Below are 26,391 nucleotides of genomic sequence, written 5' to 3'. Positions count from 1 at the left end.
GATATTAACCATCATTCCAACATCACAATTTGCTGTGCTAAGGAAGCCCTGAGAGAGGTGCAAATATTTCTACAATTTCAGTGCAAAATTTAACACCTCAGGAAAAGGAGCTCAAAATCTAGACAACAGATCATGTGAAGTTCCCACAGCACCTTTAGGCCAGATTAAAAAAAACAGCTTTCAATGTCACTGCACATCTTCTCTAGTGCACTGCAGCCCTCCCTGTTGCCTTTAACTTGCCTATCTTTGTATTCATTCCCTTGATGATAGCAAGGTCTAGCTTTCAACAAGTGGCACAGTATAAATATTTGGTCACTACCCTTGAACAAAAGGAATTAATATTCCTATATAACAGCTGAAAGTTACTTGCACTTTGCCTTAGCCCTGTGCTTTTTCCCTTAAAGCCATCCCTCTTTCCAGAGATATTACAAATAAAATCCTAAGGATGACATTCCCCCCCCCCCCCCCAAATTGAGCAAAGGGCATTTCAGATTTTTAAAATGCTATATTGGTGGTAAATATGTAAACTTCTCCTAGTTTCTTTGATCACACACTTGGTACTACAGTGGGTGGCAGGGTGTTGGAGCAGCCCTGAAACTCACTTTTGATCTCTACTCTGCCCATCAAACAAGTTTTACATTAGTAAAAGAGATTAGTTTGTGATTTTGCATTAACCAGAGACACAGCTCTATTTCTGCTGTTACATTTATTCTAGATATAGCAAGACTTAAATTTTATTGAAAGCAGCTACATCCATTGATTGTACATAATTTTCAAAAGCTGTTATTCTTTCTTCCAGCATATCTGTTCCAACTTTATCATCTTCAACAACACACTGAATCTGAAGCTTTTTGATACCATAGCCAACTGGTACTAGCTTGGCTGTCAAAAGAGAAAGAAAATATTTAATACTCCTTGGTTTGTGAAATCTCTTAAAAAAGTGCACATCAGATATGACTAAAGTAATTTGCAAGGATACAAGAAAAAAGTACATTTGTTCTACATTACAGACCACCTAATCAACACCATAGCATTACAAAACAGTCCAAAAATGCCTTTTTAAGCCAACGATGTGGTATAATGCTTACTGCTTATAGGTGACATCAGGAACTGTATAGGAAGATGCAGGACAGGAGAGAAGTTTTACTTTCAAAACCCTTCTTTGAATCTTAAGCTGGCTGCTGCACCCATACACCATTTAAACTATTTTAAGATATTGAACTGCAGACCTCAGACCAGCAGTTCCCCAAAATCTTACTGAGGTACCACCGCTGGCTATGGCAGAAGCATCACTGGCACATCTCCCCCCCTAAAATGACCACTAAGTGATACACTTAGAGAATGTCAGCTCACTATTTGGACAGTGCTAGTTTACCAAGTGCCACACATACACAGCTAGTGCTACTTCCACTGCAGTTTTCAAATCCCTCCACTACTTTATTAGCTATCTGTATTTTTACAGAGCAGAAAACAGTGACCACAAGTCTATCTGTTCATACAGTATTTTTTAAACAAACCATGCTACATACATCCCTCTCCCTGCTTTGAAGTTTTATTCTACTTACAAGATCCCCAGACCAAGCCATCTACTTGAATGCTTCGAACACACTCCTCTAGTTTGGCCATGTCCGTCTCATCATCCCAAGGTTTCACATCAAGCAAGATTGATGATTTAGCAACAACGGCTGGTTCTGGAGGAAAAGAAGAGCGAAGAAAACCACTAAGTTGTCAGGAATTTTCAAAAAGCCTCATATCAATATACTTATAAAACTACCTTCCCAAAAACAGTGTTTCTAGTTTCATCAACAAGACACCTCATATTATTGAGGCAGGCCTCCTGTAAAAACATACATTTGAAGGGTTTAAGACATACACATACCAATGTTTAAGATATTTAAATACTCAGGTTCTTGATAACTATTCACAAGAAAACATACTTAATAAGCTGACACTGTTAGTTACATAGGAAGTCCTCTCCAGAAGATCTGAGAAGGAGCTTAGTACCATGTAACAGTTTATTTTCCACAGAGGGAATACTGCAACTGCTACAGTCTGAACAGTTCCAGACCAGTAGCTGTGGAGTTTATACTTTCATACTTAACTTCTGACCAACCTTCTTACAAGTAATCTGTAGAGATTCTAGCACAGGTGCATTATATACCCATTTTACATCCATTTTGTTCAAAAAAATCCTAGGACCATCTCTTTGTAGATAAGGCTTGGCCTCTTGGTAGGGCAAATTCAAGTAAAGCTAATTACTTCTGTCACATTCCAGTCAAGTAAGCTTTATCTGTTACAGATAATAAATCTGTCTTCTGACCATCCTGTTCAAACACATGGTAATTAATGCAAACACAGAACAAAGTTCTTAGCAGACATACTTTTGGACTTCTTAGACTCATACTGGGCCAGACGCTCTTCCCTTAGTTTCTTTGCTTCTTCACTTTCCTAAAAGAGAAAGCCAAAGTCACAGGAAAGCATCAACAAAGCACCCACCTCTTTAAAGCGCTATCAAATTGACTGGCATCTAGTCAGGCAAAAACAAATCATCACAATTGTCAGCCGAAAGATGGTGATTTTTTGTTTTATTCATCATGTAACCAGTCAAAGTTAAAGACAATGAGATTTCATCTCATTGCAATATACTCCTCTCTACCCTGGCCTTTTACCTTCCCAAGCTTTTTTCCCTGTTCTGCAAAGACAGATCAATTTGAGGATTCTGAGTAAGATCTGGTATCAAGTGAACAAAATTAAAGTAGCCTAAACTAGTAATGCAAAAACCTGCATATCCAGATACTTCAAAAACAGAATACCAAAAAAATTGTATTTCTGAAGAAACAAGTATAATACCTCCCCCCCTCAAGCATCAGTACCTCCTCATCATCAGATCCAAAGAGATCAATGTCATCATCATCTTTGCTATCTGTGGCTGCACCTGTTGTGTCTTCAACATCAGCAGGACCATACTTCCCCAAAGCCTTCTTTACACCTGGCAAACTAAACAAAGCAGCAGATATTAGGAACCTACTCAAATGTCAATTCAGATACTGCCGATTTCTCAGTGAACCTACAGTACAGTCAGAGGGGGGAAAAAAAAGCCTTTGTGATAAGAACCCCCACCCCATTCTGCTACTTGAAAACAGAAGCTCCCCAATAACCAACACCAAATGCTCCTACAGCTTACTGAGAGAATTAGGACAAATCCTATAAGCAAAGGCTACTTGTCTAAGCAGAGATGATCCTGCCTAACACCCCTATTCCATACAAGTGCAAGAAAAAAGCATTTCTTAATGGAACTGTTCATCTGTAAAATATTCTGTGTAGGAAAGGCTATCAGCTTCTCATTTGTGTTTTCCTAAAAATATTTACATCTGAAATAATCTTCCCCTCCAGTTTATATAGTTCTGTAGTCTTATTCTAAGGCTGTAGCTCTACTGTGACTGAACTGCTGTTACAAGAGCCATAAAACTAGCTTTCGTTTATAATAACCAGTAGTAGTTTTCAGAGTGGACTTTATGAAGTAACTATCATCTCAGTCCCATTTAGGATACAAGAACTTCAGAAACATACTGGTGACTGAGCTACCCAGTTTTACAAGAGTTCCCTCCAAAACAGGACTGAGGCACATAGAGGAGGCAGTGTAGCAATACTGACACTACCTATTCTGTACCTTTTTAGAGAGGCCTGCAGTCTCCATGGATCTCAAAACAGCACCTTTCATGAACACTAAAATCACTAAAAAAGAAAAAAAATAACATTTGCTTTCATATTTTCCCCTCTTTATAGGTGTTTCTGCATTGTAAGTCATTGATTTTGTTTTGTCTTCAGATTAAGAGTCTGAATGAACCACCTCCCTTAATCATCTAAAAACTGTATGTTTATCTTCAAAGACTACTGCAACACTTCCGGGCCCATTTTGGTGTTGCCTTTATAGGGTCACTTTCCAGCAAGTAATTTCCAGCTTTCAGAATAGTTATCCACGTAAAAGGCAGCAGCAAAACTCAAGCCCTTCTCACAAGCTTTAGCAGAAGTCCCAGCACCTGAACAGAGGCAGAACCAGCTTCTCTAAGTTCTGGGCGAAGAGTATGCAGTAGCAGTATAAGAGGTCTACCCTGCTTGCTCCCAAAGCTGTTCCTGGTCTAAGGGTAACACGAAAAGCTATGCCAGGTGCCAGCTATACTACCAGTGAGAAACACTATTTCGTTTCAACTTGGAAAAAGAAATACAACGCTTTGTAAGGCAAGCTTGCACATGTATTCCAGTTCCTGAATTTAATCGTACCTGGCCTTTTGCTTTTCGTAAGACTTGATGTGATTGTACCACCGGAGAGCATGAAACAAGTCTGCAGGAGGGGGGGCGGCGATCGCTTCGAAGACGGCGATATCGGCCTGAGAGGGGACGTACCTGCGGAGAAGGGGCCCAGGTGAGCGAGCCGAGCCCGGCACAGCCCCGCTCCCGCCGAGCCCCGCGGGGGCGCCGTGGAAAGTGCGAGAAGCCGCGCGGCGCCACAGGCTCGCGGCGGCGGCCGCCCGCCCGCCCCCACCACGTCTCCCCGGCCCACTCCCCCGCCACCTCTCACCCCTCGATGTAGCTCTTATCGGCCAGGAAGTCATTGAGGACCTGCAGGCCGGCAGCGGACCTAAGGTCCCCGAAGCCCATAGCGGCAGCGGCGCGGCACAGACACAGACACACACACGCTCCCTCTCACACCGCCGCGGAAAGAGGCCCACAACCCCGCGCGCCTTCTTTATATAGCGGATGGAGTATCCCTCCGCACACATCGCACGCATGCATGGTGGGTGTCCATCCGCAAGAAAGGGCCGCGAAATAGTTCCTCACGGGTTTTACACCGCTCCGGCGCAGGCCGCGCAGCGGACGGGACATCAGAGGTACGGAGGAGGGTCGGAATAAGAGATCTGAAGTTAATGATCAGGGTTGGGAAGCTTTTCAGGCTTGCAGGTTGGATAGGTATTTTAACGTGTCTCGTCCCTCCCCCCAGCCTGCGGGCACCAGCGGAAGTTGCCGGAGCTGGCCGAGGCGAGTAGCGGAGAGAGGCGGAAATTGCCGAAGGCGGTGCGACCGGCGGCGAGGCGGAAATTGCCGAGCTGCTCCGCTCGGCGATAACAGCGCGACGGAAGTCCCCGAAGCTGCTCGTTCCGAAGATTGCCGACGGCGCTCGCCGGGAAGGGGCGGAAGTCGCCGAGGCGGCCGGCTCCGGAGATTGCCGAAGAGGGCCGCGGGGAGCGGCGGAAAGGGCCGAGGCCGCCGCCATAGAGGCTGAGGCAGAGCGGAGCCCGGGCAAGGCCGAGGCGCCGCCGTTCCCCCGTCGCGCGCAGGTAGCGGCGGGCGCCGCGCGCGGCGGGGGGGGGGGGAAGGGAGAGGGCGGCGGCGGCCCCTCAGCGCGGGGTGGGAGGCGAGGCCGTTACCGGCGCCGCTGCCGGTGCCCTTGAGGGGCTCCGCGGCCGGCCGGGGCCCCGCTGGGGCTGCGGGGGAGCAGCGGCGGCAGAGCGCGGCGGCGCCTCCAAGGTGACCCCGCCGCGGCCGTTAGCGATGTCGGCCGCGCTGAGGCAGGCCGTTGTGAGCCGTTTAGCGTGGTGGTTTTCACCATTTTTTACATCAGGTGGCCATATATATGACGTATCTGTGACATACCTATAGCTATACAAACAGAAACACATCTCTTCTGGTTCAGCAGAGTTGCTTCTAATTCCCCTGCTGATATAGGGCTGTGTTTTTTGCGACTGTTGCAGAAGTTTTCGCTCTGCCCGTTTGAAAAGTTAGAAAACGTTTGAAGTGGCACAGCTGTGTTATTGTTTTCTCTCATGTCGACTGTTAGCACCATGCTTCGGCTGCCCGCCGTCCGCAGGACCTTGGCCGGTGCTGCCCAGGCCTCCCAAGTGTGCGGTAAGCGTCTCCACGCGTGTGCGGACAGCGGTGCAGTTCACTTGTGCTCTCTTACTAAGGGGCGTGTATGGGTGTTTCCTGTGCGACTCGGTGTTTTATGGTGTGCTGTTTGTAGAACTGGGATTGTCTCAGCATTGTATGCCTGTAAAGTAAGGAGCGCGGGATCTGGCAGTTTGCACTTAGCAATAACTGAATGTTTCGTTTGTTTTGTTTTTCCATGTCTCCCAGGGCGCACCACTGCCACAGCAGCCAGCAACCAGATAGAGGTGTTTGTGGATGGTAATCCTGTACTGGTGAGCCCAGGAACCACCGTACTTCAGGTGTGAGGAATGGCATGCTCAGTTTTTCTTTGACTCCCTATCTCTTCTTTTTGCTTTGCAGCCTGCTGTGTTCCATATGGCAAAAAAACTTTACATTTTTTCTTGCAATTCTATAGGGTGTTTTCACTGTCTGCGAAGTAGTTTCATGTGGCAGAAATCATTTGGAGAGTTCAGTGTTTGAGAAAGAAGTATCTGCAGTGGCTGACTGAAAGAAGAGGTGTACAGCTTGAATCCAAACTGCAGAAGTTTCTGCAATGCGATAACAGACTTGGATAAATTCTATTTAAAATTCTAGCTGTTACAGATTATGGTGTCCTTTTTGAATTCTGCTCAAAACCTATAAGAAATTATGGCAGCCATCTGTTTTTTGTCTGACGTGAACTGAGCTGGTAGTCTTTGAGAACATGTTAATTTTGTGCCTTATTTATTTTTTGGAATGGTGTCTCGGGCAAAGGATGTTCTCTTAAGTTATTTGTTGTTATGATTCAGAATGCTGCTCCTGCAATGCTTGTTTTCTTTGTGTGGGAAGAAATGGAACCTGGGTCTCCTAGCCTGTACTCATTATTGTAGCTTTTCAGGCCAAATATTAAGTCACTCTTTTTCTAGTTTACTTTCTTTCTCAGCAGCCATTAAGCGAAGGCAAAGTATAATTAATTAGAACATTAACATCTACAACCTGTATTTATTTTAAAATACAGCCTTGGCTCTCTGGATACAAGTTACTGATTTATTTAGGCATTAGAACTCCCCAGGAGGAGTCTGATATAATATATTTCTTAAATGCTGTTTTCTTTAATTTATTTATTTACTTATTGCTTACATGTGTAAATTTTTGTAGAAATCCTCAGAAAAATTAGATCTTATTGGTTCTTTTTTAATCTGAGTGTGCTTTGCTGATTTCTGAGTGATGGCACATGCCCGTGTTTTGAATTTGGCAGTGTTTTTTGTGGCAGTTTTGGTACTATAGCATAGGTTCCATCTGACATGGGGATTTCATGCAAGAAATGACCCCTTCATCTGTTCTGTGGAGATCTGTTGTCTCTGTCCTCCTGTCTCTTCTTCAGACATGGCATAGAAGAATGTTTCAGTGGCTTTGAGGTTCTAGTGAATGTGAAGAATGACTATGCTTCAGTATTTAAAAAGTCCAATGCACTTATAAAGAGTATCCACGTTGTTGAATCATCTGAAATTATGCCCGTTGTTGTTTCCTTTAAATTTTTTCCAAGTATGCCTTTTATGTACTTTTCTTTATGTATGCTGTCTTTAAAAAGGGTTTTTTTGTTTGTTTGTTTGTTTTTTGCACTGGTGTCCTATCTAATGAGAAGAATTCTCTCTCTGCTTGGAGGAAAGGAAAGAATGAAGGAGAAGCCAATTTTAATTTCCCCAATCAATTATGCTTTTTGGAAAAGACATCGTATTTACAGCTCATAACCTGACATATTCTTGCTTGATCACAATTTCTTATTTTTTCCTGCAAAAAATAAAAAATTGTAGCTACTTTTAAAGGTTGAGCGCACTTTATTGGTGAGAACTAAAACTATTGTTATTTGAAAACATGAAGGACTGAATTATATTTATGAGGTGGAATTGAAGGCTCTAACTCTAATTTAATTTTCCTTTGTTTCTTCTTCTCCATAGGCCTGTGAAAAGGCTGGAATTCAGATACCTCGTTTTTGTTACCATGATCGTCTCTCTGTCGCTGGAAACTGTAGGATGTGCCTTGTGGAAATAGAGAAAGCTCCCAAGGTATTGTATGGTTATTATAGGAGTTATGGTTTTCTGCTGTGCTTAGAGCTTAGTTGAAATCTTGTAAGTAATTATTTGGACAGTCATCAGCACACACATCTTTGTAATTCAGCTGCTGTGAGCAAATTTTCCCCCTTTCCCTCATCTAGCTTCATCTCAGTATTATGTACAAAGTTATGCTGTTCCACAGTGATTGTCTGCTTTTTGGATCTGTGGATCAAAGTCAATTCTCAGTTTCTTATGGATCACCTTGCTTCTGGAGATTAGCATTTGATAGCCATATATTTTCGGTCAGATGCATTTTTATATTCTGTAATTCAGGCTTCAGCTGCAGATTTTCAGCTGATACACAAGTAGTATACTTCAGATACTGTTTGAATTCAGCTGTGAGGTTAGTGTCTGCAGGTTTGTTCTATTTAATTAGAAATTACTTATTTGTCTGTATTTTAATGCATTATCGTACCATTGATGTCTACTGTACTACTATAAAATATTAATGGGCTTTAAGATTGAATGGCATCTTCAGCAGTATTGTTTTAAGAAGCCTGTGCAGATGGTTGAGGCTTTCTTTTTGAGAGCGCGGCTAACAGGCAGTGAACAGACGCAGCAGTTTGTGCAGCAGAGTCTGGGCTCTGCTTAGAACCTCTGATAACCTCAACCTGAATTCCATAGTTTGAGCTTTACATGTCTGGAAATGTTGGGTCGTCACTAAAGACTGAAGTCATGATAGTCCATATCATGATATGATAGAATGGGTGGATTCATTTTCTGAGCAGGAGTATTTGTTAATCTTGCAGTAGCCTTGTGAAAAGTTTGTGTTAAGACTCTCTGAATGTACTTTGGAACAATCTAATAACTCATACTCTGAACTTCCCTTCTAGAGGAATTTCAGACTCTACTAAGTCTTTTTGATCAGCCTTGTATCTATTACTATTGACTTTCTTCTTGATGTAACTACTTGAATTAGAACCCCAAAATGTAAAGCTGTCAAAAGTTTAAAAAAAAAAAAAAATCACAACAGCCAAGCCCCACACACCTTCCTGTTTACAGGCCCATGAGGTCTCTGAGACTGAAAAACAGCTTGCTGTCATTCTTACTATGCTGTCTGGTCAGGGAAACTGAAAGCTTCCCAGGATACTTGTTGGAAGCATAATGTTCTCTTCAATATCTGTGTAATCAATGATTCTTGAGACTGTATTCAGCCTCACCTCAATCCCTGGAAAGGTGATGGAACAGCTCAGCTCATCCTGGAGGCCATCTCCAAGCATGTGGAGGAAAAGAAGGTGATCGGGGTAGTCAGCATGGCTTCACCAAGGGGAAATCATGCTTAACCAATCTGATAGCCTTCTATGATGGAATGACTGGCTGGGTAGACGAGGGGAGAGCAGTGGATGTTGTTTACCTTGACTTCAGCAAGGCTTTTGACACTGTCTCCCATAACATCCTCATAAACAAGCTCAGGAAGTGTGGGCTAGATGAGTGGACAGTGAGGTGGATTGAGAACTGGCTGAATGGCAGAGCTCAGAGAGTTGTGATCAGTGTGGCACAAAGTCTAGTTGGAGGCCTGTAGCTAGCAGTGTCCCCAGCGGGTCAATACTGGGCCCAGTATTGTTCAACTTGCTCATCAATGACCTGGATGAAGGGGCAGAGTGCATCCTCGGCAAGTTTGCTGACGATACAAAACTGGGAGGAGTGGCTGATACACCAGAGGGCTGTGCTGCCATTCAGAGGGACCTGGACAGGCTGGAGAGGTGGGCGGAGAGGAACCTTAAGAAGTTCAACAAAGGCAAGTGCAGGGTCCTGCACCTGGGGAGGAATAACCCCTGCACCAGTGCAGGTTGGGGGCTGACCTGCTGGAAAGCAGCTCTGCAGAGAAGGACCTGGGAGTGCTGGTGGACACCAAGTTAAGCATGAGGCAGCAATGTGCCCTTGTGGCCAAGAAAGCCAATGGTATGCTGGGGTGCATCAGGAAGAGTGTTGCCAGCAGGTGGAGGGAGGTGATCCTCCCCCTCTACTCAACCCTTGTGAGGCCACATCTGGAGTACTGTGTCCAGTGCTGGGCTCCCCAAAACAAGAGAGACATGGAGCTACTGGAGTGAGTCCAGTGAAGGGCTACTAAGATGATTAAGGGACTGGAGCATCTCTTATATGAGGAAAGGCTGAGAGAGCTGGGACTCTTCAGTCTGGAGAAGAGAAGGCTGAGGAGGGATCTTATCAATGTGTATAATTATCTGAAGGGAGGGTGTCAAGAGGATGGGGCCAGACTTTTTTCAGTGGTGCCCAGCGATAGGACGAGAGGCAACAGGCACAAACTGAAGCACAGGAAGTTACGTCTGAACATGAAGAAAAACTTCCTTACTGTGAGGGTGACTGAGCACTGGAACAGGTTGTCCAGAGAGGTTGTGGAGTCTCCTTCTCTGGAGATATTCAAAAGCCGTCTGGACACAATCCTGGGCAACGTGCTGTAGTGACCCTGCTTGAGCAGGGGGATTGGACTAGATGATCTCCAAAGGTCCTTTCCAACCTCAACCATTATGCATTGCTAGACTACTCCTGTGTCTGTAGGTATAAATTTAACATGCTTGAAAACCAAGTGTAGTGTGACATAGCTGTCATCATGACATAGCTAGGGATGCATTTTGTTATTCTGGTGTGGTTCATTTCCTTGAAATAGTTTCCATGTTCAAAGCCATAACTTGGTTCTTAAAGGCAGTGGTGGAATTAACCTTTCTATGTAGCAGATTAATATATATGACTTCTAGTAACTTTGTATTGGGTAGACTTTCTTCTTTTCTCCTTGCAAATGCCTTTTTATTTCTACAAAGTATTAATAACAGATATCTGTGTAAGGATTTGGCGGAGGGGAGTGGATTGTCCTTACTGAGAGGAGATATGTTGCATTCATGTATGGTATTTCTTCCTTGTTATGATCATTGCAGCCAGTGGCTGCTTGTGCCATGCCAGTTATGAAGGGTTGGAACATACTGACAAATTCTGAGAAGTCCAGGAAAGCAAGGTACTCTTTTATTATTTATTTATTTATTTATTTATTTATTTTTAAGCTTCTTGTAGCTGATTAGTTGTACCTGTCTACTTGTTAAATGGTGAAAAGTTAACATTAACTGTAATTCTTGAACCCAACAGAGAGGGTGTGATGGAATTCTTGCTGGCAAATCACCCATTGGACTGTCCTATCTGTGATCAGGGTGGAGAATGTGACCTACAGGTACAACATCCAATTAAATTATATAGGCTTATTTAGTAATGCTCTCGTCTTGGGTGAAGCTGTGCTTTCAAGCAACCTGGATATATCTGTATTTTTTTTTGTCTATTCTAGGATCAATCAATGATGTTTGGCAGTGATAGGAGTAGATTTAGAGAGGGAAAACGTGCGGTTGAGGACAAGAACATTGGACCATTAGTCAAAACAATCATGACTCGGTGTATACAGTGCACTCGATGTATCAGGTAATGTCCTTTATTTTTCATTGGAGAGAGTACTGAACAGGAGTATTTATATCAATTTGTTACTCATTACTTGTGAAAGAAATACCACCAGGGGCAGTAAGTTTTTTATTTCTTTTCTGACTGTGCTTAAGAGTTTTATTTCTGGTAGACGCTGATAACTGGTTTCCTAGAGCTACCAAGCAGCTGTCATAAAGGAGGGAGAGAGGGAGAGAGAGAGATAGACATGGCCAAAACATGAAAGCGAAATCAGAATTCTACAAGGCCAAAACCAGTCCCATGTTTTTATTGCCAGAATGGATTTTAAAGCATTAAGTGACTTTCTCAGCAATAACTGCAAGATTTACTTATTTTTGGCAGCCTCTGGTAGTCATCTTTATGCTTTTCTGTAGTCCTGAGATTCTGCACCAGCCAAATGGAGGAGAATACAATGTACCTGCCTAGTTCTGGAAAGACCTTTTTAGTTATAGCTAATTTTCGACTCAGACTGAAATTCAATGACCACTGAACTGGTCTGTTTATTGATTTTAATCAATAAACTAGGAAAGTTTCTGCAGCCTCATCTTAATGAAATTCTGCAGATGGATAGTTCTGCTTGTGATGGGACAATCTAAATAATGGGGCAATCTAAATAATTGCCCTCTTGCAAATGTATGAACTGATGCTAATATTTCACCTTAAGAAAATGAGATAAGAGTTGAAAAATATGCTGTGTTGCTGTTGTACATTCCAGATTTGTTTTTCATTCTCTTTGCATCTACCAGGTTTGCTAGTGAAATTGCAGGGGTAGATGATTTGGGAACAACTGGAAGAGGAAATGATATGCAAGTTGGTACTTATGTTGAAAAAATGTTCATGTCTGAGTTATCAGGAAATATTATTGATATCTGCCCAGTTGGGGCTCTTACCTCCAAGCCATATGCCTTTACTGCACGTCCATGGGAGACGAGGTATGTATCTTAACTCATATCAAAGGTACAAATTTCCCTGTATTTCTTGCCTATGCTTTATCTTGGAATATGTCCACCTATGATATCAAGAGTTTTCTCTGATTTTTATTTTCTGCATTTTGTTATATACTTCTCTGTAGATTGAATCTAATACAAATTCTGTTACTGAAGTAAAGTTTGTCTTAAGAAAAAGTCAAATTCATCAACACAGTAATTGGTGAGGGTATTATTTTAAGTATCTTGTGAAACTAAGCTCTGTTATGTATATCTAAACTTTTTTTTAATGTTTGTTATACAGTCTATTGCTTGTATACTTGTATACAAAAACCTGCAAATGGTGCATTTATTCTCCTAAACAGGAAGGTAGAGTCCATTGATGTTCTTGATGCAGTTGGAAGCAACATTGTGGTGAGCACAAGGACGGGAGAAGTGATGAGAATTTTGCCAAGATTGCATGAGGATATCAATGAGGAATGGATATCTGACAAAACAAGGTGCGTGGGGGTTGCTTGCATGCTGGCGTGTGGGTTTTTTGTGTGTATGCACATGTTAGAGATGCTTCACAGTGCCAGAGATGTTGACAGTAGTGACCTTTTGGATTCTGCTGTTAATATTATAAAGATAAGGTGAAGAGTAGTTGGTAAAACATACTTTTAATACTATAATTGTAGTTAATGCGTTTGCTAATATCTCCTTTTTGTAGATCTTTTATTACAGGAACTTTTTTTTGTATTACGTTTTTTGCTTGTCTTTGAGAAGGGAAAGTTAAGCTTTGGAAATGTGGAAAATGTGGAAATGTTTGTCATGGTTCTCTTCTCTAATCATTGCAAGCTGTTAGAAAAGCCCAGTCTTTTGAAATATTTAGTATACACAATTATCTTTGCTTTTTAATGTTAGTGTTGTTCACTCAGGTTTGCCTATGATGGTCTGAAGCGTCAGAGGCTTACTCAGCCAATGGTCAAAAATGAGAAAGGACTGTTTGTTTATGCCTCATGGGAGGATGTATTAACTCGTGTTGCTGGTGTGGTAAGAATAATTCTCAATCTATGTAGCATAAAATTAATTTGTAAAGCTGGGCATAATATTGTAATAATTAATACGAAAGCAACTATATAGAAAAGAGCTTTTCTTCCCCTCTAAGATTAGAGGGAAAAATTTGACTTCTAATCTATTGTGTTTCCACTTAATTCTCTTATCTTTGGAATATAAAATGTGAACTTCCTAGTTCATGGATTAGACTATCTGAGGAACTTTGTTTTATGATAATTTCTCTCCCAATACTCCTTATTCACTGCCTGCATGTTCTTGAAATCATTTCATTTAAATGGGAAACTAAGCTACTTTTTCAGAAATGCAGGAGGTAGCCACTTTCCTGAATTATTCTGATTTATCTGAAGACTCTTAAAAATTTATTTAGACTCTGCTATCACCACTTTTGCCATCAAAGCCATTAATTCTGCATTACTTGTATCTGAATTGTGCTTGCTTCATTGCTTTCTCTGTGTGGTGATTGATTCTGCTGCTCAAATGAAGTGCTGCATGACCACTCTGGGTTTTGATTAAAAATTTTATGTGGGAGGAAGTAGAATTGAGTAACTGTAATTGAACTTTCCTCAAGGATGTTCAGGTTCTTTTTTTGCCTGTGGTACAGTAGCAGGGTTTGTTAGAAAAACTATTACTATACCTGCTCAAATATTACTTCCAAGTTCAGTTTGCTACCTGAACTTGTGTTATGTAAGTTTATTTTCTGTCTACACAGTAGCTTCGCGAAAATAAAAGCATTAACCAATCTTCCTATCTTCACCACACCAAATAAAAATTAGTAATGTTTGAGCAATAATTTAAGTGGGAGAGACCTGGATACAATAAACAGAGTTGGGCTTTGCTTATGCCAAGTTCTGCTTATGCTGGAGCTGCTGCCTTGCAGAAGTGAGATACTGCTGATTAGTTTCTGTGTTACTCAGTGCACTACTGGCTTTGGCACATTCTAATTTAACAAATATTTACTTGAGTCTGGTGGGAGTTTATTTCAGTGAGGTCTTTTGCTGGTGTTCATGCTTTTTCTCTTTCCAGCTCCAGGCTGTCGAAGGTAAGGATGTAGCAGCAATTGCAGGAGGATTGGTAGATGCAGAAGCACTGATAGCACTGAAAGACTTGCTGAATAGAGTAAATTCTGATATGCTCTGCACTGAAGAGGTCTTCCCTACTGCTGGAGCTGGGTGAGAATTCAGGCAAAGTTTGTCTGTAATTACTGTATTAATAAACTTTCCACTCTGTGAAGCATCTCCTAAGATTCTGAAATCATCAAGGATAACAATTACAGGTTTCATTAGAATTACAGTAGTCATTCATAGAGCGTATTTATTGATTGTGAGTAGAAGCACAGTCTCTACTACAGGAAAGGTTGCACACTTTATATATTGAGGCTGCTGTAGTTCAAGAGTAGGCTATTCAAAGCTAGTTATAGGCTCTGTTGTAAAATGAATAAGTTAGCCAGAGTCTACTTCTATTAATGTTGTGAAAACTACCAGACAATTATTATAATCTTGTAAACTGTGATAATAGCAGATTAAGTCTGTGAAGGCTTAGAATATGTGTAAATGGAGGAAATACTTACACTGTAATTTCTTTAATATTTGTTGTCTGATATTCATGAAAGGGAGGGGGTCCCACTTTTTATTTGGGTTAGTAATTTGGACAGGGAAATCTTTCTCTTTTTCTTCCTGATACGAAAAAATATTTTGGACACCTAGAATCTTTACTTCACTTCTTCATTCTTCCCCTTTACTGAATTTTCAACTTCTTGCTTTTCCCTTCTTATATCTTTTTTTGTTACAGCACAGATTTACGCTCTAACTACTTGCTTAATACCAAGATTGCTGGAGTGGAGGAGGCAGATGTCCTGCTTCTGGTTGGCACCAATCCACGCTTTGAGGCACCACTTTTTAATGCTAGAATTCGAAAGAGGTTTGTATCCTTGGTGCTGACTAGGCATGCAAACGCTTCTGCGTTTGTCACAATGCTCAAGTGAAGCTGCAGGCAGTAAGCAAGAGCGTTCATCTGGACAAGACTCCCTAGATTTTGTTCACCTTTTAGTAAAGGGATGGTGATATACGTGTAGACAGAGGGGGTCTGTTCTCTCTGAAATGTATAGTTATGTTTTGTTCATTTCCACTGTGACATTTTACATAAATTCATATACTCAGTCACTTATTCCTCTGTTAAATTACACAGACCCCTCAGATTTTCTGTCTTATGAAAGTTTGTTAAAGCTTATTCCTTAAAGAATAATGTTCAGAATCAGTTTGCACAGAGCTGTTTTTTTATATTGTTATAGTAACAAGCCAGACTTACTGGCTTAGAAGCAATAATTCAAGTTTCTTTGGCAAAGAAGTAATACAGTGGTTTCTCAAACTTTTAAAAACATAGCTAATTCATCATAAAAGAATGTGTCATCAGGAGATAACTGAGCTTTTTAAAAAAAACAACCCCCCCCCCCAAAACCATGGACCTTTCAAAATATATCTTTTTTTTTTAATCTTAATTTTTAAGAGAAAAATAGCAATTTAAATTTGAGAGGTTCATGTCTTTTATATGTCTGTGCAATGAGAAGCAGTAAAAAATGCAAAATTCCTAACTAGCTAGTTTTCTTTCTATATATTAAAGAAATAAGTGGATTCCTAAAAGTGTGAATGCTGTCATATGCAAATTCTTTCCTTCTACAAATGATCTTAACTTCAATTCTGAAATAACCAAGTTAGATCAAATAAAGGAATAAACTTAATAGTGGCTGTAGGCCTTTTTCTGCCTAACTCTGAAAAAGATGTCGTACCGTTGTAGTGCCTCATCTAGTGCATCCTCCCCCCCCCGCCCCCCGAATTGGCAAAAGTTTGAGGGGAGGAGGGAACTGAGTTAGGAAGTTCTCATGTGTAAGGTAGGTTGCAGTACTGGACCCAGAATGTACCTAGAGAACTTTTTCTTTGAAAAAGCTTAAACTTGCTTAGCAGACAAAATAATGCTAAATTGTGTGTTACCAAAACAGAGACTACCATTTAAATTGCTTTGAAAGAATTTGCATCCTATTTCTAGTTATTGCTGAAATTATGTTAGTGGTTTTGGTTGACTACAACTCTGCATTTCGTTGATTTTTATAATATGTTTGCTGTGTTTTCAGCTGGCTTCACAATGACTTGCAAGTGGCTCTAGTTGGCTCTGCTGTGAATTTGACCTACACATATAATCATCTAGGAGATTCACCACAGATACTCCAGGACATTGCTTCTGGAAGACATGCGTTTTCCAAGGTACACCCAATTTAAGAATGTGACTGTTAAGAGTTCAGATGCATTAAATAATCTGCATTACCCACAGAGATGGATTTGGTGAGAAGTACCTTGTTGTATTATGGGGCTATTTGCTTTTAATCAACTGCAGAGATGAGGCAATGATTAGTGTGCACCAAGTGTTTTGTGCGAATTGTTTAATATGTTAATATGTTGTTTAATAGATTCACGCATGTAAAACTTTCTAGTGTGTAAAACTCCAGAAATGTGACATGGGCTGTTTCAGCCACTGTTGTTTCCACTAAAGTGTCTGGTTACCAGGAGTATAGCGTTGTACTGACAGGGTAGCTCACTGCTCTGGCAGTATCTCTCAGCTTTATGTCTAAATGAAACAGTGACCACTTCAGCTCTGTAGCTTTGCTTGGAAGGCTTATGTAGAAAGTATAGGATTTATTACATTATCTGCACCAAGAATTGTCTTCAGAGCCTTAGAATTCATTTCTTGTTTCTTGCCCTGCACAGGTCCTCGACCAGGCCAAAAAGCCAATGGTGGTGGTAGGTAGTGCAGCACTTCAGCGCAGCGATGGAGCCGCTATCCATGCTGCAGTTTCCACCATTGCACAGAATGCCAGGACTAAGAGTGGTGTTGGTTCTGACTGGAAAGTCATGAACATCCTTCACAGGTACACTTTAAAGCTCTTTTTGAGAGCCTTTTCATTTGCTTATGCTGGGCCTACATGTTACCACAAAGTACGTGTTCAGATTTGTTTGTATACATCACAAGAGCCTTACCAGGTTAGAACCTATAGAGAATAAAAAAGTAAAAGTACAAGGTAGCAGAAGCCTTTTATAAAAATGGGTTTCTTGACCTGACAAACGTTTCAGGCTCTCTGTGAGATTCTATTAGGGATAACTTTAATTGTAGAGTTAAAAAATCTAGCAGTTTAGAATTCAAGAGAGCTTACTAACATACCAGAGCATTCAGTGGGATGCACAGCAGACTAATGCTACTTGCTAAATGATTACTTCTATCTGGAGGAAAAAAAAAAACAACCAAAATGTCAATAGTGTCTTATTAACAAGGCTTCTTATAATATTCCCTTCACTGTGCAGGTTCTTAACTAAATAGCTGGTTTGCTTTAATGCAGGGCTTTTGATCTTAGTTACTCAGTTTATTAGGGTACTATTCCTGCTAATATGCAAGCTTCTCTTGTGACAGTCCTTCTTGTTCTCTGTTTCTAAAACTCCAGTTCTGTCTGACTGTCAAATTGACAACTTCTTTAAAGGAAAAATGATTTCAGCAAATTTAATGGATCTCAAGTTTGGGCACTGAATGATGTTATTCTGCCAAAAGCAGCTTCATTGATGTCAAGAAGAGGGCTTGGTCCTCTGAAGAAAAATTGAATGTAAAACCCTGCTAGTGAAACTGCAACACTTAATACCAAAATATTGATAAGTTAAAGAACATTCATGCTACCTTTTTTTACATGTAGTGTTTGGCAGTCTTTCATATTATCAAGACTTTTGTGCTCTTGGTGCACTATCCTCTCTGCCCTTATTATAAAGAGCAACTTAATTTACTCAAACCTGTATGTGTGCCTGTAACAGACAAATGTGAGTAGCAAAGGGCTCAAGGGCATAAAAGTCACATTTTGGATTGTTTTTAGGAATCAAACCGAAAACTACAGCTGAAGAACATTAATAGGGATAAATCCTATTTTGTATAAGAGGAGAAACATTTTTCAATTTATTTATTACAACAGTAACATTCTACATAAAACCTTTTTTTCTGTAAAATATAATTGCAAACCTGGCACCTGATTATGCAGTATAGTGCAACACTGGTTCTTTAGAAAAGACTTCCAGAAAACAATGATGATTTTGCTCTTTCTTTTAAGAGTATTTCTCCATGTGAATAAATGAATAGTGATGAAATGGTGATCTTAGATACTTCAGAGTGGCTGATGGTCCAGCAGTTGATGTGCCAAATGAGTGCCCTAAATAAAAGTCCTTTTGAGCTCAATTCATGACTGAAATGTGAACCTTGGTGTTCAACATGACAAGCGAGCTGTCTGCCACTAGGATCTGGGCTGATCTCTGCCTTTTTTTGCTATCCCATCTTAAGTCAGAGGAGATCCCCAGTGAAGCCTTCAAATGGCATCAGTTTGTCAGATGCAAAAAACACCTGATATTCTATCAAATGCTCTGTCAAAGTTCTCAACTGCCTTTATGCTTCATTTCCCCCCCCATTATGATTAGAGTTCCTGTGTCCCTCTTAAATATCTAGTCAAAGAAGTTAGGTCTGTTCTGATGGGAGAGGGAGAATTCTGAAATAAATTGCAGTAATAATGTTTGTCCCTACAGGGTTGCAAGCCAGGTAGCTGCTTTGGATCTGGGTTTCAAACCAGGAGTGGAAGCAATTAGGAAAAATCCTCCCAAAGTATTGTTTCTCTTAGGAGCAGATTCGGGTTGTATAACACGTCAAGATTTGCCAAAGGATTGTTTTATCATCTATCAAGGTAATTAGTAGATGTAATTTAAGAAATGTTGCTGTCTAAAAGCTGGAGAGCGAGCCTAAACAGTGGCATATTCTTACAAATATATATGACCCTTTGATAAATTCTAGTCTTTATTTTCTGCCAAGAAATGAAATTTCTGAAACATAACTGAGATACTGATTAACTGTTTCTTAGGTAAAAATGAGAAACTGTTGATGACTAATAAGGGAATATAAACCAGTTCAGCTTGCTGGAGCAGAGCCTCAAACGTGGCAAACAAAACTGCACTGGTTCCCAGCTATTCTATCATACCAAAAGAGGGCCTTATCTTAATTCATCAAGTATCCTTGTTTCAGGAGTCCCCACAAATGCTCTCAGGTGAATGACTATAGAGACTGAACTGCCATTTACTACTGCTTGTAGTCTGCTTATTTTCCACAGAGTAACAGGCAAGAAGGACTTCAGAGCAGTCAGCCTAATAGTTTGTATATCACTAGTTACGTAAAGCTTAGAAACCTCTTTTTACAGGGAACACAAGTTCTGTATTGTTAGTAGAGCGTTCCTCTTTAGTTTGACGTACTGATGGCTTACAAGATTGTGAACGGTTTCCTCTTTCCATCTGTTAGGACATCATGGGGATGTGGGAGCTCCCATGGCTGATGTTATTCTCCCAGGAGCAGCATATACAGAGAAGGCAGCCACATATGTGAATACTGAGGGTAGGGCCCAGCAGACAAGAGTAGCTGTAACACCTCCTGGGATGGCAAGGGAAGACTGGAGAATTATTAGAGCCATCTCTGAGGTACTGTTCTAAATTGCTTCCAGCAAAAGTATACTGAGTGGTTAAGTTCCTTTTACATTGAAAACTGTTTCCAATAAGAGGTCCATTTTCAGGGAAATGCATGCCTAAATTCTTAAGGAGTGATGCTTTGTACTGAGTCCTTTCTTAATTCTGTGGGGTAAATGGTACTGTTTCCTTTTTGAGACTACCACTAATGTTGTAGCTTCTGTATGTTACTGGAATGCACAATGGGTGAAGTGTTGTCTGCAAATTCTGCTGGTCTTTGTAAAGTGCTTTAGAGCAAACTGCTGGGAGGATATTTTCTTTCTAAAAAGAAAGTATAACCTGAGCTCTGAGAATAGTATCATCAGATAAGGTAAAAAACATGCTTACTAGTCACTGGGAACAAGATGTATTGCTAGTTGTTTCAACTTTTATCATTTTTGTTGGTGAGCTAGGGAAAGAACAAGCAAGATTGCCTATACGGAAGGAGAAGAGTGCTGCTTATCTTTTCTTGTCTCCTTCTTCCCCCCATCCCCCCCCTTTGTACAGTGAACAGGACAGTGCAGCTTTTTAACATGAGGAAGTCTTAACTGTAGGCATCAGAAGCTCAACAAAGTGCTAGAACTTTGCTTTAGTTTGCACATTGTAACCGCTTAATATTTTACAAGTGTAGCTGGCTTTCTGCTTTTAATTTAGGTGTTATAGATTAGTAATTTATAATACTGTGTATTAACCCCCTAGACTTGATGGCATATCTTTTTGTGAAATTATTTTAGCTGGCTGGTATGACCTTGCCTTATGAGAACCTTGATCAAATACGGAAGCGTTTAGAAGAAGTATCCCCTAATCTAGTCCGATACGATGATGTGGAGGAGGCTAACTACTTCAGCCAGGCAAATGAATTGTCCAAGGTAACCAAAACCAAAGCACTTAGTTATGGTTTAGTGCTATTACATAGCTTGATGCTTTTTGTAAGGAATGGACTTGCTGCATATATAGTACTGTAAGCATACCTTGAATTGTAGTGAATGCATACTTTACTAAAGAAATGCTTTGGCAACAAGGTCCTATCACAAAGCTGACTCTTAACTTTTTTCCCTTTCCTGCCACAGTTGGTGAAGCAACAGCTCCTTGCTGATCCTCTCATTCCACCTCAGCTCACAATTAAAGACTTTTATATGACAGGTATGTAGAGTACAGCCTTTTTATTATGAAATCAGCCATACCTTTCAGTTTGCTTTAGAGTACGATTCTTATGAGGCATTTAAAGCTTTTCACTAAGATGTGTAAGAGTTGACTCTTCAAACAAAACTTCCCAATAAAATGATTTGGAATTTGCATGAAGTGTAGGCTGTTGGACTGTATTTTCAACTAAGCATTTTTTATTTGTACGAAGTCCTGTTTTGAATCTCTTGCATACTGTGTTTGGGTTTATATATCAAAAATGAACAGTTAACATGCTGACAAGTGTTTGGTTTTTTTGTTTGTTTGGTTGGTTTTTTGCAGATTCAATCAGTAGAGCATCCCAGACAATGGCCAAGTGTGTGAAAGCTGTTGTTGAAGGTGCACAAGCAGTAGAAGAGCCATCCATCTGCTAGATACTAATCAAACTGCTACCAACTCCATCCAAGTACTTGTTGCAGTTATCTCCTGTGACTGCTATATATATATATATTTTTTTTTCTTTCAAAAACCATTTGCTAGGCAGTGGTATTTTTCTTTTCTTCATTCACATTTTCATCAGTTCAAGTAGTCCCATAATACAGGATTGTTGTGTCTGGACAAAACACGCAGCATTCAACTTACTGTACCTATAGGCAGAGTACATGATTGTATACAAATAAATTATAATACTAAACAATCCATTATATATGTAATTCATATAGCCCATGCTTCTTGCATGAAAATAACTCAGTAAGCAACTCAGAGTCAGAGTTGATAAGAACAAGTTTACGTGGCAAAAAATAGATTGCAGCTTTCTTCCAGAGCATCTAGGTATTTTAATTTTAAGCACTGATGAGGGTGTGAAGATGTTACTGCTATAATGCTCTTTCAGAGCAAATTGTCCCTTTTGGAGTCAAACACACCTGGTTTATTTCAGAGTTCAGACCTACCACTGCTGTAGATATTTGTATGTTTCCCCATTTAGTTGCAATAGAGAAACTATTCATGGGGGAAATAAAAATAATTTTTATGTCATGAAGAAGACCAAGCAATTTTTGCAGAACTCCTTAATATTAAACTGCTTTTAAAACTTAGCAAAAAGACAAAGGCTTTAGCAGCTTTACCTATATGAGTTCAAAGACAGAAAGGATCTCAGAATAGTTTTTCTGTGCAATGGTCCTTTTATAGCAGAGTGGGGGTGGGGGCTGTGGGAGTTTTTTGGTCTTTTTTTAAATGACTTTAGAACAATGATTTCTCTCCTCTTACTATTTTGGTTAATGTCACTTTGGAAGAGGGATAGCTTCCCACTCAACAGGATACTAGGGTAGTAATAATTTAGAGTAATTCTTCCAGGAATCATGCAAACTGGAATGTTATTGGAAAGCCATCTCTTCCAACTTTCATTAAAAAACAAAAAAACCCTAACTTTGCACTACATTTTTCAGTATGGAATACCACTGAGCGAATGAGAACTCTGCTATAAAAGTCTCAGCTTTATAAAATTCCTTTATGCTCTGTCTCTGAAATTTGTGAGTAACAGGCAAGTAACTTCGTAACAACTGTTTTCTTTCTGCTGGGAAGTTTATCCCAGTGCGGCCCAGTCTGTTTTTACGCTAGCCTACTAAGTCTTAAATATTGGATGTTTGACACAACCTGCCTTTTTCCCAGTATGAGCAAGGTCAGTTCTCTTGGTGATAATAAAATAAAAGCAGCTACTCACTTCTATTAAAAAATATCACTGTGCATGTTAGTGAGACATCCAGATCTACAGTAGTCTATTTTTAATGTGGCAGTTCACAGAACCCATTAGGGTGTATGTCCGTATCTGTGACTAATACAGCATAAAACCTTCTTGTTGCCCTTGTGAAATGTTACTTCTCACGAGGGGGTAGGTAGGAGGCAAAAGAATGTATGAGAACATATACCAAAGCAAGCAGTTGGCTGTTCTCACAGATGGTAAGATTAGGAGGAAAAGGTGCGCCTGAGTCCCATATTCAGTAAAACCTTTGGTTCTCAGGTTGCTAAGGAGTAAACCTCTCCAAAAATCTCACACTGTACAAATACTAAGAGGAATAATTTCAGCTGTGTAACAACTCAAGTCAGTCTTTGTTCTTCTTCACTATAAAATTTTCACTTTAAAATTTATAAATGTCCAAAAGCTTTAGAGAATTTCAGATTTATTTTTTTTTTTGCCTTACATGCCTTAAGTGGGAGCTCTGGCACTAATTACTTTTTGTTTTGAAAGCTCTGCATCCTTCATTTAGTGTTTATAGGTGATCCTTATTTCAATTCAGGAAGCGTCTAGCCCTTATCTCAAGGATATAAAATGCCTCTCTTAAAGATGAAAAGGATATGAAGCACGTGGTTGTGCTGTCTGTCCTGCTTCTACCCTCATCCCCATCTAACTAGTCATCTACTATAAAACTTTCAGCCAAATTTGGTAACAGCAACAAGGCTGTCTACAAATTTGGGTACTGGAAACTGGATAGTAAAGAGAAATCTAAATTAGCATTCTTATCAACCATGTTTACAGTGCAGCCCTTCCCTTATCTCTTGTTTGCTCTGGTGCCTGGGTAGTCAGTGCACATGTGGACTTTTGCCCAGCCAGTGGTGAAAGGATAGCAGGGGCCTGCAAAGGAATGGACAGAAATCTACAAAAAAGGGCTATTCATGCAACTTAGCTTTGTTTATTTAAAAAAAAAAAGTCTACAGTTAGTGCTAATACTTGCTGGTTCTGAAGCTACAACCTCTGATTAAAGCAGAGCATTATGAAAATAAGGCAGTGAACAGCTGGGATAATGGGACATGAACCCTATCAACGTATTGCTCTTTAACAGTCAAGTAAAGGCTTGTTTAGGTAGGTGATACGTTGCATGAACAGTCAGTTCTGTGGCTGCAGCTAACCTCTGCATGCAAAGTAGTGGCTGCATTTCCCCAAATTGTGCTGGGGGGTCAGGGATTGCACGAGTACTTTATTGTAACACTAAAAGCAGAACTAAATTTGCCAAATGCATCCTTGGTACCACCTGGTGGCCAACTAGCAGAATTCCTCACTGGTTGGGTGGCTGGTTGTAGTGCAGAAACCTTAGTCTTGCTTCCTCCTTTACACTCCTGCCTGCACAGGCAGCATGAGAAGGAATAAGTATATGCCTGGAAGAAAAACGTGTTTAGTCATTAAGTACCCTCTTCTCTCAGCATAGCACTATGTAAACATAGCTCCTGCACTCAAGCAATTAATTCCCCCTGCCAAACACGGCTTAGGTTAAACCTTGCCCTTATGTAGTCTTGTCTTCAGCAGAAGGTTGTGGGCAGAGGAGAGGGGAAAGGGTGTGTTAATTCAAGGTAAAAACCTACTAAGGCATGCATATTTTTAAGCAAGCTTGGGCTGGGTTAACACTGGCAGTCAGATTAAAGAGAAACAAGCAAATGCTTCACCCTGTGCCCTCCCCCCCCCCCCATCAAAATAACGTAGGCAGACTCTTAGGCATGAAATATGTAAGTCTAAAGCTATGATTCAAACAAAGCAGAAAAAAACTCTATTCAATAGCCACCCTCCTGGAAGCACCAACACCCCATGGGTACATCCTAATAGTTCTAGATGGAGACTGCTTTAAATCATGGACAACTTAGTAAGCTTCTTTGTATTACTATAACTATAGTTATATATATGTGTGTGTGTGTGTATATATATATAAACCTATAGTTTTTTAAATATATATTATATATATAAAACTATATATATATAAAAATATAAAACTATGAAAACTATAAAATGTGGTGACACATGGACAGTGAAGTCCAAACTGAGGTACGTTCTCAGCATGCCTTTGAAAAACCTAGCTGCACCATTCACCAAAATACAGTTACGACTGCCTTGTTTTTAAGTGTATTTTGAAGTGTAGCTCAAGGCAGAAAAGGATGTGTATATAGCATTTCCCCAGGAAGTGAAAGATTTGGGATCAGTACCTCTTCTGAGGCTGACAGTTTCTTGCAAGGCAAGAGTAAAAAAGAGTCTCTTAATTCTTGTTTTGTCGTCCTTGGAATGTGCAATTAGGTGAAATCACCTTCAGTGAGACGGGGTGAAAGACTGAATCTTTCGAGGCACAGACAGGACATGAATAGAAGTGCTAACAAGTAGGCTGGTAGATGAGGACTTGATCGTGACTACTATCCTGGAAAAAATGCAGCAGTAAGTAGGGAGTTATGGACAGCATCTAAAAGCTGAGTACTTACTTACCAACAAAGTGAGCTATTTATCAAGATTACATTTTATGGAGTAAGTTCTCTGAGTTACCAGAGAAGTTGCCTTGTCCAAGGCAGTAATTCCTATTAAAAAAAATCTTATGTATACAATTTATCTTCTCCAGCTATCCACGTACAATGTCAATGAGGCATAGGTACCTGTGGGAAAGGACTTAAATAACTATTCACAACAGTAGAAAGTCACAAGGAAACTTTTTGTTTGGAAACAAACCCTGAATCCTTCACTGTGTGTGAGGGCTTATATAAGTCATGGTCCTGTCATGTAAGGTTTTGTCCAAAAGACACTTTACAGTAACATATATTAATTGATGGAATGACTGTTGGTGATGTTTTTCAAAGTGCCTGGGTATCCAAAGCACCATGCAGCTGAGCATGACAACAGAGGAACGTCACCAATAGATTCATAAGAGACATACATAAAACCTTGCGATTTAAATGCTTTATGAGTGACTCCATAGTCAGCACAGCCAGCTATGTGAAACACACACTATTAATAAATATCTTCCTCTGGCTACATGCAAGCATCCATTCTATCAGTGCCTAATGCTGAGAAACCTACTGAGATTTAGAGACCTTTCCCTGTTCTAGCCTCCTTGTGTAATGAGACATTCTAGCTGACAGAGACATCCCTCTAATGCTAATTCTAATTTTGAATATCCTCAACTCATATTTCAAGGAAATTTTATTTCTGTCTTGTCACCTTCTGTGCATCTGTGTCAATGTTTGAAACTGATCAGAAATGAAACTAGCGCATCAAAAAAATACACAGAGAAAAGCAAAACACTTCATATATAGCAAGTAATTTTCAAAATTAACTGGCATGTCATGACCCTATGAACTCATTAAACCTTATGCTTTTGATGTTTGCTAAACTCCAACTATTTCTGAAAAATACTGTCCTGTATGCAGTTTATTTCAGAATTATCCATCACAAGGTATTTTATACTGTTCTTTGAAGCATCTTATACTGGCCACTGTCAGAAGACTGATAGATCACGGATTTGATCCAGCATG

At 40.3% G+C, this 26,391-nt stretch overlaps 2 protein-coding genes and 2 non-coding genes across 5 annotated transcripts; 1 reads left to right on the top strand and 3 right to left on the bottom strand.

Annotated features, from left to right (window-relative positions):
* Positions 1-689: 689 nt before the first annotated feature.
* EEF1B2 (eukaryotic translation elongation factor 1 beta 2) lies at positions 690-4,738 on the bottom strand. The gene is made up of 6 exons (XM_067298799.1): positions 4,580-4,738; positions 4,282-4,404; positions 2,874-2,997; positions 2,382-2,448; positions 1,566-1,691; positions 690-882 (listed from the first exon to the last, which is right to left on the bottom strand). The coding sequence occupies exons 1-6, from the start codon at positions 4,657-4,659 to the stop codon at positions 728-730; spliced, it is 675 nt and encodes a 224-aa protein (XP_067154900.1). The 5' UTR covers positions 4,660-4,738; the 3' UTR covers positions 690-727.
* On the bottom strand, positions 1,950-2,082 carry LOC136992365 (small nucleolar RNA SNORA41). Its single transcript, XR_010884627.1, has one exon. It is a non-coding gene; the product is annotated as a small nucleolar RNA SNORA41 (small nucleolar RNA).
* On the bottom strand, positions 2,525-2,604 carry LOC136992364 (small nucleolar RNA SNORD51). Its single transcript, XR_010884626.1, has one exon. It is a non-coding gene; the product is annotated as a small nucleolar RNA SNORD51 (small nucleolar RNA).
* Positions 4,739-5,184: 446 nt separating the features above from the next.
* On the top strand, positions 5,185-24,568 carry NDUFS1 (NADH:ubiquinone oxidoreductase core subunit S1). Of its 2 annotated transcripts, none has more exons than XM_067298790.1 (19): positions 5,185-5,336; positions 5,837-5,904; positions 6,133-6,224; positions 7,863-7,970; positions 10,910-10,986; positions 11,115-11,196; positions 11,308-11,438; positions 12,200-12,385; positions 12,745-12,879; positions 13,297-13,411; positions 14,459-14,604; positions 15,224-15,352; positions 16,560-16,689; positions 17,191-17,351; positions 19,033-19,187; positions 19,793-19,968; positions 20,727-20,861; positions 21,063-21,135; positions 21,457-24,568. In XM_067298790.1, exons 2-19 carry the CDS (start codon positions 5,841-5,843, stop codon positions 21,546-21,548), a joined length of 2,187 nt encoding a protein of 728 aa, XP_067154891.1. In that variant the 5' UTR covers positions 5,185-5,336; positions 5,837-5,840; the 3' UTR covers positions 21,549-24,568. The 2 variants fall into 2 exon arrangements, with proteins under 2 accessions (XP_067154891.1, XP_067154890.1); XM_067298789.1 differs by having other exon boundaries at positions 5,751-5,904.
* Positions 24,569-26,391: the final 1,823 nt, after the last annotated feature.

The sequence above is a fragment of the Apteryx mantelli genome, chromosome 6 (assembly GCF_036417845.1).
Source record: "Apteryx mantelli isolate bAptMan1 chromosome 6, bAptMan1.hap1, whole genome shotgun sequence".
NCBI classification, from domain to species: Eukaryota; Metazoa; Chordata; class Aves; order Apterygiformes; family Apterygidae; genus Apteryx; species Apteryx mantelli.
Note: the sequence above shows the minus strand (reverse complement) of the source record. Positions and strands in the feature narration are given on the sequence as shown.

Coding starts and splice junctions, on each gene's coding strand:
- EEF1B2 (XM_067298799.1), bottom strand. CDS start 4,659: ATGGGCTTCGGGGACCTTAGGTCCGCTGCCGGCCTGCAGGTCCTCAAT. Junction 1,692..2,381: donor TGAGTCTAAGAAGTCCAAAA/GTATGTCTGCTA, acceptor CTTTTCCTCCAG/AACCAGCCGTTGTTGCTAAA. Junction 883..1,565: donor TGGCTTGGTCTGGGGATCTT/GTAAGTAGAATA, acceptor CTCTTTTGACAG/CCAAGCTAGTACCAGTTGGC.
- NDUFS1 (XM_067298789.1), top strand. CDS start 5,823: ATGTCGACTGTTAGCACCATGCTTCGGCTGCCCGCCGTCCGCAGGACC. Junction 13,412..14,458: donor TAACTCGTGTTGCTGGTGTG/GTAAGAATAATT, acceptor TTCTCTTTCCAG/CTCCAGGCTGTCGAAGGTAA. Junction 19,969..20,726: donor TTATTAGAGCCATCTCTGAG/GTACTGTTCTAA, acceptor AAATTATTTTAG/CTGGCTGGTATGACCTTGCC.